Raw genomic sequence first — 19,381 nt, forward strand, 5'->3', positions numbered from 1 at the left:
GCTACAGGGTTCCAACCCTTGCTCTGATCCATGATTTCCGCCACGTTGCGGGACTCAGACGCTGAGCGGCAGCCCCTGCCGTGACCAGAGAGGAACAAGCACCACCCAGAAGTGGGGGTGATGGGCCCCTTGAGCATCCTCTAGCCTCTCCAGGGCGGCTCTTTAGCCTGCCCTAGACCTTGGCTGCTCATTGCCTGAGACCTGCTGAGTGGCCTGGATGTTTTTGGACAGGAAAGGTACAAGCTGGACACTCTGGGTTTCCTTTGCCCACTGTGCCAAACAGCCGCCCTCTCACACCCTGCCAGGAATGCCTGGGGCCAGCCCCTGGCCCGGCCGGGGCCTGCGCGTGTGTCAGAAATATCACGTGCGTTTCCATCTGAGCCTTTCTGAAGAAGGGATTTTGGACAACTCACTCCCAAGGCCTGTTACTGAGACAGGGGAGTGGCGCATGGCATGAGCTGCCTTCGTTTTCTACTAGCATTCATCTCTAGAGACCCTCTGGGCTTTCCGTGCCTTAGCACAGGACAGGCCTTGGGTGGTCCGACTGAGATGCTGCAGGCACCGTTGGGCCTCTGGCCAGGCCTTTCCTGTCAAAAAAAAAAAAAAAAAAAAAAAATCCTTCCTCCCTCACCAGAGCCTCACCCAGAAATGGCTTCTAGCGCTGTCCAGCCCTTCTAGCTGCTGGAGGATCCATTCTTGTTGGTTCTGCTAGAAGCTGGTAGTGGGGTGGCCTCTCCTGCAAGGCTGAACTTGCTACTCTCTCTTCGGGGTGTGCCTATACGTCAGGGGCTCCCGCAAGGGGCGGCAAATGTTCCTTAAACCCTTATAGGTACACAACAGCAAATGCCAGCAACGTGCAGCAGCCATTTAATTTTATTTTATGCTGGGCCCGGCCACTTTAAAATGCAATTTCCATCTTCTTGTTACTAATTAGAACTGGGTAAACATTACAAAACCTTCTAAAGGTTTTCCTGGCTAGAATCGCTAGGGTTATTTTGCTAAATGTTCTTTAAAAAAACATTCACAAATCAAAGTTTATCCAAAAGTTAGTACCAGACGGTGTGTTATTTGCTTTGCCTTTACTTGTCATTCTCTGATTAGGACAAAGCACACGTACCACCTAGAGCACATGGTGGAAGAGAACAATTCGTCACCAGCCGGTCAGCCAACAGGAGTCCAGTCACTATTCGGGAATTCTTACCGAGAACATGCCCCTTCACAAACATCGGAATCTGCTTCAAAACGATGCACATGGACGGAAACAGGGTTAACGGCCCCCCTCCCCCAGCACTTCTAAATGATTCATTTGACCAGCTCAACTTCAATATGAAAATAAGAAAACAAGACCCACTGAATTCTGGGGGCTGGAAACCAGGAAATCCAAAGGGCTTTAAACTAAAAGCCAACGTAAGGTCCAAAAGCTACGGATACGTGTGCACAGGTGATTTGGAGGGGACGTGCGGGCAAGGCCCTGACGTCGTTTCACGTTGGGGCATCAGGGAGTGCAGAATGGGGGTGGACGCAGAGGCCAGGCTGGAGTGACCAACCGCCCCATCCCACTGTTGTTTGGGCAGACGGGAGGGGAGGGGTCTGGCAAGCCCATTCTGCTCAGTCACAACACAGCCCCAAGAAACTCCTCCAAGGGTTGCCAAGGTGGGCTGCTGACCACAGCCCTGGCTCCCCAGCGCCCTGCTCCAATGCCGGGGGGATAGCACGGAGGTGGCATGGCAAGGTGGCACCGAGGCCTTAGCTGCTGGAGCCGCAGATGCGGGCGTCACCTCGGCACTTGCGGCTAGTTCTCAGGTAGAGCCTGGGCATTCAGCCACCCCCAGGTGATAGAAAGTGGTGGAGAAACCCCAGGGAGCCCAGAGTGTCATGTTCCTAGAGTAGCACAGCCTAGGAGCACGTCTTGTGAATTGCACGGCTGCTTGGCTCGTTCGCTTGGAAGTCTAGCTCCCCTGGGAGGCTCTGGCACTTTTCATGACAAACTTAGAATACCCAGGAAATCTCAAGCATTGTCACAGGCTGGGGACCAACTGGCTGAGCAGCAGTTCTGCAGAAAAGGCCCTGGGGATTGCAGTGGATGAGAAGCTGGATAGGAGTCAACAGGGGGCCCTTGTAGCCAAGAAGGCTAATGGCATATTAGGGGGCATTAGGAGGAGCATTGCCAGCAGATCTAGAGAAGTGATTAGTCCCCTTTATTCGGCTCTGGTGAGGCCACATCTGGAGTATTGTGTCCAGTTCTGCCCTTCCCCCCCCCCCCCCCGGCAGAAAGGATGTGGACGCATTGGAGAGGGTCCAGTGAAGGTGACCAAAATGATGAGGGGGCTGGAGCACATGACCTACGAGGAGAGACTGAGGGATTTGGGTTTGTTTAGTCTGCAGAAGAGAAGAGTGAGGGGGGATTTGAGAGCAGCCTTCAACTGCCTGAAGGGAGGTTCCAAAGAGGATGGAGAGAGGCTGTTCTCAGTGGTGGCAGATGACAGAACGAGGAGCAATGGGGTCAGGTTACAGTGGGAGAGGTCTAGGTTAGATATTAGGAAAAACTATTTCCCTAGGGCTACATCTAGACTGGCATGATTTTCTGTTAAAAGCATTTGCTGAAAAAAGCATCTAGATTAGCACGGACACTTTTCCACAAAAGCACTTTTTGTGGAAAAGCGTCCGTGCCAATCTAGACGCGGTTTTGTGCAAGAAAGCCCCAATCGCCATTTTTGCCATCGGGGCTTTTTTGCGCAAAACAGTTTTCAGCTGTCTACACTGGCCCTTTTGCGCAAAAGCATTTCCGGAAAAGGGCTTTTGCCCGAACGGGAGCAGCACAGCATTTCCGCAAGAAGCACTGATTTCAGACAGTAGGAAGTCAGTGTTCTTGTGGAAATTCAAACAGCCAGCGTAGACAACTTGCCAGTCTACATGCAGCCTCGGCGGGTGGGGAAGCGCTGGGATGGGTTCCCTAGGGAGGGGGAGGAATCTCCATCCCTAGAGGTTTTGAAGTCCTGGCTTGACAAAGCCCTGGCTGGGTTGATTTAGTTGGGATTGGTCCTGGTTTGGGCAGGGGGCTGGACTTGATGACTCCTGAGGTCTCTTCCAGTTCTATGAAACTCAAGGGCAGTTACCAACCAGAGCTAAGCAAAATCTGCCTATGGCTTCCTTAGTGTGTTGTACCAGGGCAAGCAGTGCTATGCAGCCGGTGCATTAGCTCCAGGGCACTTACCAGCTCCACGTCAGGGCTCCGTTTCGATTGCTGGAGAGTTAGAAAGGGCCACAGAAAAGTAGCTATGATAGTTGTGTTTATTTGCACTTATTAGGGATGATGTGTAAACGTCATAGCTCCTCCACTCTATGAATAATGCCAACAGCCCAATCTCAGGCTGATACATTTTTATGGGATGGTAGCACATATGCCATCTTGTGGCTGTACAAGGGTGTGATTTTTGCCATACTACAGAAACAACCGTTTTATAACAAAGCTAATGTTAAAATACTGGCAGGACAGAGTTATTCATATTTTCTAATTCTTTTCACGCTGTCCTCGTTATTACCTACAATTTATTGGGGTGTTACTCTACAGTGAGGTTTGCCTTTCAGTTCCAAAGGCGAATGTGTTGAAATGACTTCGTAAGTTAAGGTACAAATCAATTTCCTCCTTAGCTGTAGGATCAGAACATTTATTACTATGAGACTTACATTCTGACAGAGCCCTCATTTGGAAATAAAGCAATCAAATGATGACACATGCATTTTGGGAACAGCTTTGACATGCTGTCTTAAAAAAAACCAGCTCTGAGATTTATAGAAATCACTTCACACTTTTTAATAGCTATCTGAAATGCTAACTTTATCGTTGTTAGTAAAGTCTAGATCGGCTATTTCAATTTAATATAGTCTCAAAGATATTTATTTTTTGTTTTATTTTTTACACTTTCTGGTGATGCCACAAGCAAAAGGCAGGAGAATATTGAGATTTCAATAGGGATTGTTGTTCAAACTTATCAAGTGAGTGCACAAAACTCCTCTTCTTACAGCTTCTACAAACTCTTGCTCTGGCACACCCTTAAGAATGAGTGGGGCAGAGGGGATAGGGGATTGCACAAGAGTGTGTTGCACAAGAACCAGGTGAACACAAAGAGCCCTGTGTCACTGCCCGAGCTAGTGAGATGTGGAAAGAAAGGCTGCATAAATGGTGATGCTTCGCCAATTAAGAGGGAAAAGGTACTTGCAATGAAGATTCTCTCGGAATTAGGATGTAAAATCCCAGTTAATCAGTTAAACATTATGTGTAATCGGTTAACCAATTAAATGGGGGTAGGTGGAGGGCTGCTCCAGCCCACTGATTATCCATAACCAGTTAAGCATTCACATTCCAAGTAGAAAATGTACTCAGTGGTATAAAGTGCTCCTCCCTTCAGTAGAACGGTTATATACAAACCAGGAAACGAGTGTCTTTTGTGCTCCCTTTCAGAGGCGGTGAATAGAAAACCAGTAAGCACTACCCTTGTCTGTGCTCTGCAGCCAGCAGGTGCCACCCTAAAATTGACACCGCATAACACGTTTTCACTTAACACGATCATTTTCTGAAACATCTATAGCGTTAAATGAGGAATTACTGTACTCAATGCCCCGGTCTTCACGGACAAGGTCAGCTCCAGACTAATGCGCTAGGCAAAGCAATATGGGAAGGAGGTGGACAGCCCTCGGTGGAGAAAGAACAGGTTAAAAACTATTTAGAAAAGCTAAACATACACAAATCCATGGGTCTGGCTTTAATGCATCCGAGTGTTCTGAGGGAGTTAGCAAATGTCATTGCAGAATGTTCGGCCACTATCTTTGAAAACACGTGGAGATCGGGAGAGATCCCGGATGACTGGAAAAAGGCAAATGTAGTGCCCACCTTTTAAAAAAAAAAAAAAAAAAAAAAGGGAAGAAGGACAATCCAGGGAACTACAAACCACTCAGCTTTACCTCAGTCCCCAGAAAAATCATGGAAGAGATCCTCAAGGAATCCATTTTGAAGCACTTGGAAGAGGGGAAAGTGATCAGGAACAGTCAACATGGATTCACAAAGGGCAAGTCGTGCCTGAGCAATCTGATTAGCTTCTATGCTGAGGTAACTGGCTCAGTGGACATGGGGAAGTCCGTGGATGTGATATACCTTGACTTTAGCAAAGCTTTTGATACAGTCTTCCACAACATTCTTGCCAGCAAGTTAAGGAAATATGGATTGGATAAATGGACTGTGAGATGGATAGAAAGCTGGCTAGACTGTCGGGCCCAACAGGTAGCGATCAACAGCTCGATGTCAGGTTGGCGGTCGATTTCTAGTGAAGTGCCCCAAGGATCTGTTCTAGGGCCGATTTTGTTCAACATCTTTATTAATGACCTGGATGAGGGGATGGGTTGCACCATCAGCAAGTTTGTGGATGACACTAAGCTAGGGGGAGAGATAGATACGCTGGAGGTCAAGGATAGGGTCCAGAGTGACCTGGACAGATTAGAGGATTGGGCCAAAAGAAATCTGATGAGGTTCAACAAGGACAAGTGTAGAGTCCTGCACTTGGGACAGAAGAACCCCAAGCATTGTTACAGGCTGGGGATCAAATGGCTAAGTAGCAGTTCTGCAGAAAAGGCCCTGGGGGTTGCAGTGGATGAGAAGCTGGATATGAGTCAACAGGGCGCCCTTGTAGCCAAGAAGGCAAATGGCATATTAGGGTGCATTAAGAGGAGCATTGCCAGAAGATCCAGAGATGTGATTATTCCTTTATTTGGCTGTGGTGAGGCCACATCTGGAGTATTGTGTCCAGTTCTGGGCCCCCACTATAGAAAGGATGTGGACGCATTGGAGAGGGTCCAGTAGAGGGCACCAAAATGATTTGGGGGCTGGAGCACATGACCTACGAGGAGAGGCTGAGGGATTTGGGCTTGTTCAGTCTGCAGAAGAGAAGAGTGAGGGGGGATTTGAGAGCAGCCTTCAACTTCCTGAAGGGAGGTTCCAAAGAGGATGGAGAGAGGCTGTTCTCAGTGGGGGCAGATGGCAGAAGAGGAGCAATGGGCTCAAGTTGCAGTGGGGGAGGTCTAGGTCGGACATTAGGAAAAACTATTTCCCTAGGAGGGTGGTGAAGCACTGGGATGGGTTCCCTAGGGAGGGGGTGGAATCTCCATCCCTGGAGGTTTTTAAGTCTCGGCTTGACAAAGCCCTGGCCGGGTTGATTTAGTTGGGATTGGTCCTGCCTTGGGAAGGGGGCTGGACTTGACCTCCTGCGATCTCTTCCAGCTCTATGGTTCTCTGAGAACAAAAGTTGTGTTGTAAAAACTCTTCATTGTTGCCTCAGACATGAGCACTGGCCTTTAAAACAGGGGTGGGAGACTTGTGGCCGGATCAGGTCCCTGCTTTCTTTGGGGCGGTCTGTGGTGCAGAAATTGGCTGTGGACCGGAAGCCCCGAGTGTCAGCACGTCCCCTTCCCCCCCGTCCCAGGCTGGAACTGCAAGTGCCAGCTTGCCTCGCTGCAGGAAAGATGCAGTGCCGCTGTGGCAGCTTCTGGGAGCAGCATGGGATCAGGGCGGGGGTAGCCTCCCTGAGCACCATTGTGCGTCCAATTGGGAGCACTTGAGGGAACAGGCTCTGGCTAGAACCAGTACCCTAACTCCCCCCACACCTGAACCTCTAGCCTCAGCCTGAACCCTCCCCCAAAACCCCTGGCCAAGGTCAGAACCCCCTTCCTCACCCTAACCCTCCTAGAGCTTGCATCCGCGCCGTGTGTGGCCGCGACTCCCTTTTGTTGTGGGTTAGTGGCCTCTGATGGAAAAAGGTTCCCCACCCCTGCTTTAAAAGGGGATTTGGCTGAACAGCAGGTAAATCAGAATTTGATAAGTCACACATCATTAGACAAACGATTAAAATGAATAACTCGGCTACGTGGAAGTTATGAAACAGTTTGTATTTTATACATAGAATATATACACTGGTTTTGGGCGGGGGGAGGGGTTTATCCATGCAAATTCAATACAAAACTATTTACAAAAAATAACAGTAGAGTTGTTTTCCAAAGAAACAGATGCACGTTGGAAGCACCAGCAATAATGGAAGTCCTGAAAATTAAAAGACTCAAGATACAGAATTGTACATGTAGGCGAACTTCAAAACGGAGGGATAAGGGTTATGGAATATGAAATGCAGAATGGATTAAAATGCAATATCAAATAGTTGTGTTACAAATATTTAACACAATTTAAGCATTTGCTGCTACTTATATGATCACTTTCCAGATATCTGACTCAGAATCACTGTAAATTTTGCATACATTTACATGTTGCTGATTTGGTTATATTGTGTTTTCTGAGTTTCATAAGAAATAAAAAATGTACAAAACAAAATATGTGAATACTGACCAACTGATCTTGTAACATGGTTTTTAAGCAATCACATGTTCTTGGCTCTACAGATTACACAATAGTTAAAATTCACATGAATCCCACACTAGTCACCAAACAATCCCTTTACAATGTCTGTGTACGTACTACACAGACAGTACACACATATACTGTAGATGCAACACAAAACAGGGGCCACATGGAAACCTCCCCTCTTGTGGCAATGCCCTATCAATGCTTACTACAGTATACGGGTTTACTAAACAAACCTGTACTAATACTTACAAAGAAAGGCCTGATCCTTCCTGCGCTTTACCAACAGAACTTCCACGGTCCAGCATCAATTCCATGTCTCAGCTACATGGTCAGGCCCAAAACAAAAACTGCCATTCTAGGCAAATGACTGATTTAAACGAACCCCCCCCCCCTCAACAGAAACACACACTTGCGTGGTTACCACCATGTACTTGATCTGTCTGGCTGTTTGATATTACTACACTTCCCCTAGGGAAGCCTTAACTGTATCTTAAGTGCCAACAGATTGTGTCAGATAGGTTGCTCTGTAATACATGCTCTGGGGAAGTTCCCCTGAAGTCACGCAGAGTTTTGAAACTGATTTCAATGGGTTAGAACATCACCCATCAGGATTTAATTTGTGTGAGGTTTCAACAATTCTGCTTTTTTATGACTTCTCAGAAAAATAAGGATGTTTTCTAAAGCTTTTCGAGGACTGGCATTCAGATCATAGAATCATAGAATAATAGGACTGGAAGGGACTTCGAGAGGTCATCGAGTCCAGCCCCCCGCCCTCAAGGCAGATGTGTGGCTCAGAAGGCTAGATTTAAAGAAAGCTTGTCGAAAACTGTTAATTTCAATATACTTTAAAAGCAATTAGAAAATCATTCAGGGTGCATCAACACTGCATTGTCGCTTGAAATAGCCACATTTTGAAATAAGTTGCTATTCAGAAACATCCCTTACTCCTTGTGGAATGAGGTTTACTGGGACGTCGGAATAATGAGCCCAAAACAACAGGCTTGCTGTTAAGATATGGACTGCTATTTTGGGACACCCCAGTATCCTGAAATAGCATTACAGTGTAGACATAGTGACTGATGCCATCTTGGTCATTATTGCTTTCTCCTCCACCTAAAAATGATCAAGTGGCTTTTATGAACTCAAGTGTGTTTTAGAAAATAACAAAAAAAGACAGTGAAACACAGTGTAACAAAACTACAATTTCAGTGTGTGTTAACAGAAATGCTCTATAGAAAGTATCTTCTTAAACCCATACAAAGCACTAGTCTACGAAGTAAAAATTAAAGCCATTGACTTGAATTAAACTAAGAAGGAAGCATCTTGATTTTAGACACGGGGCCAATGTGGAAAGAACAATTTCCACATTAGAAATAAAAGCGTAATGTTTTCTTTTCACATGCATATCACCAAAATAGCTACATAAAACAGTGTATTTTTTAAAAAATGCTGTGCATTCGATATACATGTTTTCCCCACCAGTGTGAAGATGCCACTATAAATGTATTGCGTGCATATTATGTTAAACTATGTGCTAGGCATGTAATGGCCAGGAGTGGTAACACGGTTTCTTTTCATATGAGGACAAACTGGAGTAGAGAAGCAACTAACACCAGGGAAATGTCTTCTTGTTCGCAGCACTGCATTCTCTCGATGAACATTCCTTTCAGGAGTCCAGGATAACAGTATTTTTGTGTGTGCGTGTGAAAATTACTGGAAAATGCGCACTCAGCTTTCACTTCCCCCAATAACTATCTGCTGTCCCTGCAAAGGATACTGCTCCAGAAAAGAGGCGTTGGGTTTTTTCAGCCACCGAATCCTAGCCCCCTTACGTGTACACAGGAATTTCGTTTGCAGAACTGATCTCGGGGCAGGCCCTGGTTGGGTGCTGCCCAATGCTCTAGGAAGGGTAGATGTGCCCAGAAAGGCATGGGAAGGGATCTCTCTTTCCTTGGTGGCTGGCAAAAAGGAAATACACGAAAAGGACTTTGTGACCTCAATGTCCCCTCCCTTGTTTCTGATCTCTAACATGGAGCTCAATCAGTGAGATGAAGAGGGAGCGAGCAGATGTTACTGTCATCCCACAAGCATGGTCACAAGGGGTGGGAGGAATGGCTGGAAAGGACGCTTGGCAGAGCTAAGGCAGCGAGCCATGAACGCCTTGCAGGACTAGATTCCCTAGCCTTTGGGAGACTCAGGAAGCCAATTCTATACTTGCTATGGCCTTTACAGAGAGACGTGGGTCCAGAACTGGGAGCTGTTGCCTTCCCCCGAGAACTACACTAATTCCAAGCCATCTGCCCGCTCTTCTCCCCACTCCCATTGCTGCACCAGGCTAACTTATCCTCTGAATAAATCTGGTCTGCAGTGCAGCCCACAGACACCCTGCTGGAAATTCTATGCCCCACAAAACTGTACATATCCTCTTGACAAGTTCTAATGGTCCATACCCTTTACAATTTCAGAGCTCAGTGGTATTCCTTTATTTACGTGAGACTTTTTAAAACAACCAGCATGCCATTTTCAGCTGAAGTTGTTGGAAGTAACAGATCAGGATTTCCAAAAAGGATGCACACCTCGGACTAACTCAGTGCAGAAAATGGTTGAGAGGTTGCTTACCTCTAACTAGAGGTTCTTCAGGATGTGTGGTCTTTATCTGTGTTCCACACGTGGGTAAGGATATGCCCCACCCATGATTCTGAAGATTTTTAGTAAGCAACGTCTGTTGGTTTACATGTGTGCAGTTGCTCTCCTCATGCTCTGAACCAAGAGTATAAGGCACCGTGCAGACAGATGCTTTTTTAGTCTGTTCTTACAGCAAATCCAGCCATCAGCCACCGCAAAGGGGATGGAGTGGGCAGTGAAATACAATTAGGGACCACCCATATCAAAAAACCTCCACTTCCAGGTAACCTGCTTCCATTTCTTCTTTGAGTGACGGCTCCTATGTGCACCCCACACATGGGAAATTAGTAAGCAGTAGTCTCCACCTCCTGCTTCACAAGGATGAAGAGGGCATGCATGTCTGTTCCCACAGCTATATCTGCAGCACAGGTATGGGCCAACGTGTAGCATCTGAATATATGGCGAGTTCCAAAGTAGCTGCCTTGTGGATACAGCTAGTAGAGTTCATCTCAGAGATGCTGTAGAGCCGTGGTGTCCAACATACTAACCATTAGCCACATGTGGCAAATTGGCTCAAACAATGTGGCTATTTGGCCAGTGGAGTGTGGGCCACTATAGTGGCTACTGCTTCAGAGCTGGTTGGACGCCATGGTTGTAGAGGTTTGTCTGTACTCCAGGGAATCGGGCTCTCCCCCCTTCCGAGATGTGAGAGAGAAACATGTTACTTGGGAGGAAAGGATGGTGCAGCTTGAGTTCCTTTTGCAGAGTCTGTGCATGGATAATCCTGGAGTCCTTGATTGCTCTGATAAGGTGCTAAACAGTCTTGGTGGGTTCCTATTTGCTTTCATTCTCTGCACACAGCGTGCCAGTGCCTGTTGGACATCAAGAGAGTGACGTCCACTCTCCTCCTCAGCAGCATTGCTGTTTTGGGAAAAATCCCAATAAGGAGCTTGTTTTATGTGAACCTCAAATTATTTTAGGGATAAACTCCAGGTAGAGGCAAAGAAGAGTGGCCCTTTATGAAGAGTGGCCTACGGAGGACTTGCCTGGAAGAGCAGAATGGACATGTGCTGTCTTCTGACAGTGCCCACAGCCAGATGCTTCAGAGAGAATGATTAGAACAAGGCAATTTCGAAGGAGCCATCCCCTGGTCCCTTCAGTCCAAGCTTCTGGCAGCTAGAGCTTTAGGGACACCCAGAGCACAGGGCTGCATCCCTGATCATCTTGGCTAATGGCCACTAATGGTTCTTGAACTTACAGCTAGGGTCAGAAAAGGACTAGAGACTTTTAGCCTTTACAGCGTTCCCAGGCAGCAAGTCCCACAGGCTGGCTGTGCTCGGTGCGAAACATCTGTTTCCAGCCTGCTGCCGATTAATGTCATCCTGGGGCCCCTGGCTCTTGCTTTACGGAAAGGGGGAAATAACACTTCTCCACACCAGTCATGATTCTACAGACCGCTCTCACTCACATTTAGTCGTTTTCTTCTTTGGCTGAACACTCCCAGTCTTTTTAAATCTCTTCTCATATGGAAGCTGTTCCATACTCCTAATAAGTTTTACTGTCCTCTGAATCTTTTTTAATTCTAATATTTTTTTGAGATGGAGTGACCAGAAAGGCATGCAGTAGTACAAATGTGTGTAATATCACGATGACACTATCTTCTTATCTATCCCTTTCCTTATGGTTTCTCATTTCTTTTTGCTATTTTGGCTGCTGCACATTGAGCAGATGTTTTCAGAGAACTATCCACAATGAATCCAAGATCTATTTCTTGAGTAATAAAAAATCCATTTAGACTTCATCATTTCATATGTCTTTGGATTCTGGTATTTGTGTCCTCCGTTGATTATCTTCATCCAAGTTTTCAGGATGTTTATTATATCAATATCCTCATTTAATGCCCGGCAATTTAGTTCACCCATGTTAGTATTTAAACGTCTCATATTTTATATAAGCACTTACATTTTGTTATTCAGTTCTTGCTTTCATTCATGTGTTATATTTGAAGGGATTCTTATGTTTTACTGCTCCTCCCTTGCTCCAATATGTACTTTCCAAACTTCTTTCTTCTCCTTTTCACTAGGATATAGAATATCCCACTTAAATTCATCCCTAATGGACCATGTGCTCCGCTCTACCAGTTTGAATTTCACATGCAAGAAATGATGATTCCATTTTAGGCCTTCTTTTCTCGAAAGGTTCCCTAGTTCCTAGTAATCCTAAAATAATGCTCCTTCCTGCACCCTCGTCTTGTCCACACTGAGACCCTGCAGCTCTTCCCGTCTTCCTGGCACTTCCTTACAATTCATGATACAGCTAAACGATTACTACTATTCCTTTCTTAACCTACTCCTTTATGCAGTACATTATGTAGGTCTGGCTGGCCAACCTAAACCTGAGGAGGAACCAGAATGTACCAACGCACATTGACAAAGAGCCACCGTTCTATGTCACCAGCCTTGCTCATCTCCCCACCACCGCTCTCAGCACATCCCAGCCCCTGGCAGCCCCACCAGTCAGTGCCTCCTTCTTTTCCTCCTGCCACTGGGATCAGCTGTGTCTCAGTGGCAGACACTGGAGGGGGGAAGCAAGGGTGTGACAGGCTCTGTGGAGAGGGTAGGAAGTGGCAGGATCCTAGGGGGAAAGAGCCTAGGGCAGAGCTGGGGGTTGAACAGTGAGCACCCTCCAGCCCAGTGGGAAGTTGGCACCTGTAGCTGCAGCCCTGGATTTGGTACCTAAGCAAGGAGCCGCGTATGGCTCTGGAGCCACAGGTTGGCCACCTCTGAGGTAGGTCCTTCCTGGTTATATTATGGAAGAGCTTTAAAAATCTGGACATATCTGAGCCTATTTGTCGGTCAATGACCTGCAGTCCTATGTACAGTGCAAATCAAAGTCACAGATCTAGCCACTCCAACCTTTAATTATCTATATGCAAACCACTGAGACATGTCAGTACGTGTATTTCTGACAGGTTGAAGTCATTTTGTCACCTTGAACTAAACACTTTAATGCCATTACTTAAAACAGGGTACAATCAACTAGAAACGACCTCACTAATAATCTTACCCCTTGAAGGACACAACATTCCTGTGGGTTGCACTGGAGCCATGCCAATACCCTGTCCATCTATGGGGAAAAAGACAACATGCTGGGGCCAAAGAAAACATTTTGGTATGTTCAGACATGTAATAAATCACTAAACATGCCTTACTGTGGTTTTATTGCAGTAACTTGGCTTTGAATAATTAGTTCGTAAATAACTCCTACAGCACTGTAACTGTCAAGCCTTAATGAGTGAGATTCCCTAAAGCTCTTACTGTTGGCATAACTAGTCCTACTCAAGTCAAGCCAATGCTGAGTGCTCTGAAGCCCTCACCAAACGGTGCAATCCGTGTCACCACACACGGTCCTACACAGAATGGAAACAGTGTTTCTAATGGGCAGGATGTGGGGATCTCTTAGACGCCTCACTGCTGAACTATGTGACAGTTTCCCATGTGAAAAACTAATGGGGGGAAGGTTACTGGGGGCATGAGAGGGGAAAGTTAGTGAGTCTGTAAGCAGATGCAGCTAGAAATGGAGATAGATAATAAATAAAAGTATTATATGGCGACTACTTGTGATTAGTGACATTTAAGAAAAATTCCAAACATGCAATATCACAGTCCATGATGAAAGCTGGGGGCATCCTTGGGCTGCTTTCTCCTTGCCTGTTATGAGAGGACGACAGGGACTGTGACTTCCACTGAGCGGGCTGGACTAACCCGAGGGAAAGGCCAGGCCCTGCCACACTGCATCCCGGTCAGAACTCTGATTTGTGCACAGAAATCTAGCCATCATCCATGAGAGCCCTAAGGAACCTTGCCACTCCCTCGCCCTCTGAATTGCAGTCGTGGGGATGGCAGTCCGAGGTGGGGGGAAAAGATGGGCTGTAGGCAGTAATGCCTCTCCCATTTCCAGATTGGGGGTATTGTTCCTTCATCTCTTAAAAGCATGGATCCCTTGTCAGTCGCTTCTGAAGCTGCCACCACTCCTGGGGCAATCCTGCATCATCTGCAATGCACAATCTGTGCAGAATTCCCTTTTTCCCTGCAGAACTGGTGCTACAGAACTGCTGGCTGACATTTGGGACCACTGGGTCCAACAAAGCCCAGCTCTCCAATACAGGATCTTGCTAGAGCGGAGAGGGCATGTTCTGGGCAGCTGCGGTTCCCAGCATGCAGGAAACTCCATACAAGCCTGTGAGCCAGCATGAGACTCTAAATCCCTGGGCAGGAGGAGGTGCAAGTGTCTGGGCTGGGGAGCAGGTGTCTGACCCTGTGACTGGGCTCAGGGTAGGGGGGGTCTGTACCAGGGAACCCTGCAGAGGATTTTTTTGGGGTGAGGGTGTCTGGGCTGGGGGTGCCCCATGGCTGGGCTCTGAGGGGAGAGGTGGTGCAGACGTATGGGCCATGGGGTGCTCCACAGCCTGGCTCAGAGGGAGAAGCCAGCGTAACAGGGACTAGGTTGTTGTAGGGCTTTAACGTTCTGCCTCCGGGCGGGAATCTTTTGGGCAGTCTGCATTGTTGCAGACGTAGTTGCTGAAAGGTGTTTTGAAACAAATTACCCAAATAATTGAAAGTGATGTGATTACGTAATGTTATTTTGACAAAAGCAGAATTTTAACACTGTGCAGAATTTTTAATTTGGGGCACAGAATTCTCCCAGGTGTACGCTACCAAATGGCTATGGGGCAGCATAGCTAATTTCAGCACGGTGCTCCAAAGCCATACTACGTCTGGGGGGGGAACTGAAGAGAACCATGCAGATCTTGGTGTCCTTTCCTTGTAGATTTATGGGCTCACTCTAAAGGACACCAAACTTTTCTAATGTGACCCGATAAGCAGGAAATTCCCCAAGAAGAATCTTGGAGTATCCTCCATGCTTCGCCTCTTCTCTCAGGTTTGATTCCTTTCAGAGGGGGTAAACGGGGGCTTGGATAGTTTCTATAACAAAGCAAAGCTATTTCAGCAATACTTATGATTATGAACATTTTAAATATTAAAAATTTCTTAATTATTTCACTGTACGTATGAACAGTCAAATGTAAATGAAATATAGTAATGATATCAACAGTATTTTTTTAACTGTCAAACTATTTAAAGCTCTTTAGGGAAAACTGGTTTTTGTTTTTTTTTTTTGAAGTGAAGCTAGCGTACACTACTCTGACAGCTAGACTTAGTGTTTACATTCAGACATAAAACATTTTCCTCTCTTCACACATTACAATACTCCACAAAAGATACACAAAACAAACTGACTAGAAGTGGTATTAAGTGAGGCTTGCGTTGTATTCAGCAGACTTTGCAGAGGAAACTTAATTCCATCTGGAAAACTGAAATGTCACTGAGGACTGGTGAACGTATTTAAACAGTCCAACAAGCGTTTGCATTATCCAGTTTAGCGATTACATAAGTCTGAAACTTACTGTAATTTAGCGAATATAACCCATGGGTTATATTCGTTTTTACAAACCCCCACCCTCCCCCACCCCTCCACGGGGTATACAATTTTTTTTTTAAACACACCAGCTCACCACCCGATTCCTCCGCAGCCGTAGGACGGGGCAGGGGGAGCGCTCATCCGGCTGTGCAGGAACTGGGTGGTGAGTGCTCCCCAACCCGGTACCTGCACAACGTAACAACCCAAAATCTGCTTACTAAACTAAATTTGCTTGTTCATTTTAATCTCAACTAAATTTAATTTTTCCCTGATATTGCATGCATGTAAAATGAGAATACATTTACCCCTTCATTTTTTAAATGAATCTCTCCTATGAATGTGAATTAAGATAAATAAAAAGGATAATTTAGAGGAAAGGTAAATTAAACTTATTTTAATGGCCAAACATTAATGAGCCGTTTTCAATTTGTGCATGAGTACCAGATGTTGTTATATAGGAATGATTTTATAAAGAGAGCATTGGGTTTTTTTAATGAGCTGTATCTCAGAATACACTTTATAAACAGCATATGCTACCAAAACTCCATGAATTATTTTAATTTCAATGGATTTTAGTTAAAGAGCATTAAAATAATTGTATCTTCTAGATATTTTAGCTATCAAGATGTTTGTTTGTCTTATCATAGAATCATAGAACTGGAAGAGACCTCAGAAGGTCATCAAGTCCAGCCCCCTGCTCTAGGCAGTCTTCTCACCTGGCTTTATTGCTTCAATTAAAGACAGCAAGGAAAAACCAAATCAATATTTTCTTCCTTATTCCTTAGCCAAATGTAACAAAACAGTTTTAGGTCAATTGGCAAAAGAGCATCAATTAATTATCTTGACATCATCTGGCACACAAAATTTTACCCCTTGGTCTAAAGTAACTGTCTGAAAACACACTGACCCAGAACCAACCATTTTTCATTGAGTCATATATTTACTAAGAAGGTAAATTTGTTTGGGAGGAAGGAAAAAAACAGAACCACATCAGAAAGAAAGGGAGTCAACTGTCTATCATTTTGAAAGTTCTCAGAACACTGTGGGGATATATCAGTCAGAAAAGATGTAGAAGCAAGTACTTATATCTAGCCAAGTATGAAAAAGTTTCTGTTGTGGGATTTTTTGTTTTTACATTTATCCCAAAGTGTGTGACATTTTCAGCACAGAGTTAACCGCTGATAACTGGCGACAATGGTGCAAATGAGAAGCATTGGTGCAAAGTGAATGTGCGACGTGACATGCAGGCAGTTTTTCCCAAATTAAGTCCCTCTCAAACAAACCTGTAAACGCTGGAAAAATATAAAGATTCCTAGCCCCCTCTTTTAATCTAACTTGTGGTGATTTCTGATAATGTACAAATCTAATGGACCAACATAATGTAAAATTCTGAAAGTCACAGCATAAACCTGAGATTTTGGCAGCTTTATCAAAACATCCTTAATGATTATTACGTACTGGTCCCTAGCCCACACCCTTCTGATTTATCTCTGGACATCATGGTTTGTCCCAAACAAGGAAAAAATAACTCAAAGTGACAATTTTTGTTAACAATACATTAAAACAAAAGTGATTGGGTATTACTAAATTAAATAGCATAAATAACATGTATTTACATTATTTTCCAATCATTAGACAACATAATTAATTTGTGCAACTTAAAACATATAACACCAAAAATGTGAAGCATCATTTACTGACCTTACAAAAAACTATTAAAATATTTTAAAATTCCCATTGCATCTAGTTCAGAAAAAGAAATTGCAAAAATGTTTAAGACTATCAAGAGTCATCAATTACACAGGCACTTCACATGTAAACAATCTACAGTACAACTAAAAAAATAGTTTGGCACGAACTTAGGTTGGAAAAACCCTTTTTGCTATATAATGTTTTGTGTAATTATTATACATCCAACTAAATAATGGAGATGTTAGAAGTATATAAATTACAGTCAGAAGTGCAAGAAATAAAGAACTCAAATATAGAGTTATATGAAACAAAAATGGATTCAATGTGATGTGTCACTCAGATTTTCACCATCATACTGTAGCGAGGCTTTTGTTTTATCTTTACACTTGAACCAAATGATTGACAAACTTTTTATAGTAGGGCTTTGTTTGCTGTGCATATTATTCTTTATAAAACAAAACAGCATTTATAGTAAAAAAAAATCCAGCTTTTAAAAATACGGTCATGAAATATTAATGGAAAACTGGGAACTTATATTACCTGGACACAGAATCTGATGCCGTTAAACTCTCTTGTGCATCCAAGTTTTAAAACATCAGAACAACTTTATATTCAGGTAATTGTCAGTTTGAAATTAAAGTTTGTATGTATCTTTCCAAAGTAAGGCTCTGTTTAAAGTGTGTGGGCACAAACTACTTCTGATGGCTTGGCTGTTCCCATTCAGGAAGCAGAACTGCTTGGCAGCAACAGACCAATGATAAGTTGCCTGGTTTTCAAAAGTCACGTTAGACAGAGGAAAGCTGGGATGCTTTAGATGAAGGTAGTTCAAGCAAAGCTTGAACTGTAAGACCAACTTTCACTAGACCCCTTTCCTCCAAAATGTGATGAGGCAGGCAAAGCCTTTCCTGAAAAATAAAATGGTACATGCATCATATTTCAATCATTCTGCATTGCTTGTACTTTTAGAAGACTTCATCACTCAAAGAACTCACTGTGACTAATTAGAGATTGTTCTGAAATCTTCGCTAGTCAATAAGTTTGCATATGCATCTACCTCTACAGCAATATTATTAAGTATGACAAGGTGCTCAGAAGTTAATTATATCTCACCTAAGATCTGATAACTGTAGTGTGAAAAAATTACACACAAATATAAAAAACCTGGTAAATTAGAGCAAAACAAAAATTAAGGGTGTGTGTCTGTGTGTGTGAAAATGTTTAAGAATAAAGAAGCTTCTGACAGTTTTAGTTTACTGAAGATTTAGGGCCAGAGACTCCTAGATGCTCTCATGGGGGAACAAAACTGAGCGAGGGTAAGGTAGTGCGGGTTCGGTGTCAGACTTCTTCCTTCATTGTCCCTGAAGAAGCTCCACTATGATTTGTCTGTGAAGATGATTACAGTCTGCTGGTGGGTTGAAATTAAAAAATGAATCACCTCCCACGCAACCCATAGGAATTCTCTTACAAGCACTGCACTCCACATGAACCTCTTTGCTCTACCAAATTGGAGTTGTGGGTAGCAGCCTTTCAGGGAGTCATTGGGAACATGACTTCTGTAGGAGCTGTGCTCATATGAAGGATGGGCGCACAAGCAGTGCAGAAGTACAGGGCTATACTTCGGAACTATGGGTTTCAGTGTTAAATCACCTCCCCGTCCTACTGACGTGGAGTTAAACAGCCACTGGAAGAACAGTCATGCGGCTACTGAAAACACAAACTCATGGAATTTCCTGTCCCCTCATGCAGAGAAGAAAATTTGGCCCATAATATTTCCTGTCATGGGGGGGAGGGGGAAAGGGAGTGGGATGGAAGAATGAAAATGGGTAAAAGGAAAGTGAGGGACTAGCAACAAGGAGTAGAGGTGAGGCACATGAGAGCCAAGCAAGCTTCTTCCACGTATCTGTCAATGCACCTTGTGATCTGCAAAATCCCTTTCATCCCGGTTACACTTACACACACACACACACACCCACCCCCTATAGTGCTTTTCACTAGCAGATCTTAAAGCATTTTATACAGATGATCAATTTCATTACCCCTGAAACTGGAAGGGACCTGGCCATGGTCACCCAGCAAGCCAGCTGCAGAGCTAGGAATGTAACACAGGACTCCCAACTCCCTTTTTGCTATTTTATCCACTAGGCTCTCTAAATAACCCAGAAAAATAAATGCTGACTC

The 19,381-nt window shown here is 44.6% G+C and overlaps 1 protein-coding gene across 2 annotated transcripts in view; it reads right to left on the bottom strand.

Moving 5' to 3' along the window:
• Positions 1-6,915: 6,915 nt before the first annotated feature.
• Positions 6,916-19,381, bottom strand: part of LOC102463666 (leucine-rich repeat and calponin homology domain-containing protein 2) — a 53,196-nt gene continuing 40,730 nt past the window's right edge. For both annotated transcript variants that reach the window (XM_075916258.1, XM_075916257.1), the window contains one exon: positions 6,916-18,108. In XM_075916258.1, coding sequence (XP_075772373.1) covers positions 17,989-18,108 — 120 coding nt within the window. In that variant the 3' untranslated portion in view covers positions 6,916-17,988. The remainder of the gene's footprint in view (positions 18,109-19,381) is intronic.

The sequence above is a fragment of the Pelodiscus sinensis genome, unplaced genomic scaffold, assembly GCF_049634645.1.
Source record: "Pelodiscus sinensis isolate JC-2024 unplaced genomic scaffold, ASM4963464v1 ctg53, whole genome shotgun sequence".
Taxonomy (NCBI): domain Eukaryota; kingdom Metazoa; phylum Chordata; order Testudines; family Trionychidae; genus Pelodiscus; species Pelodiscus sinensis.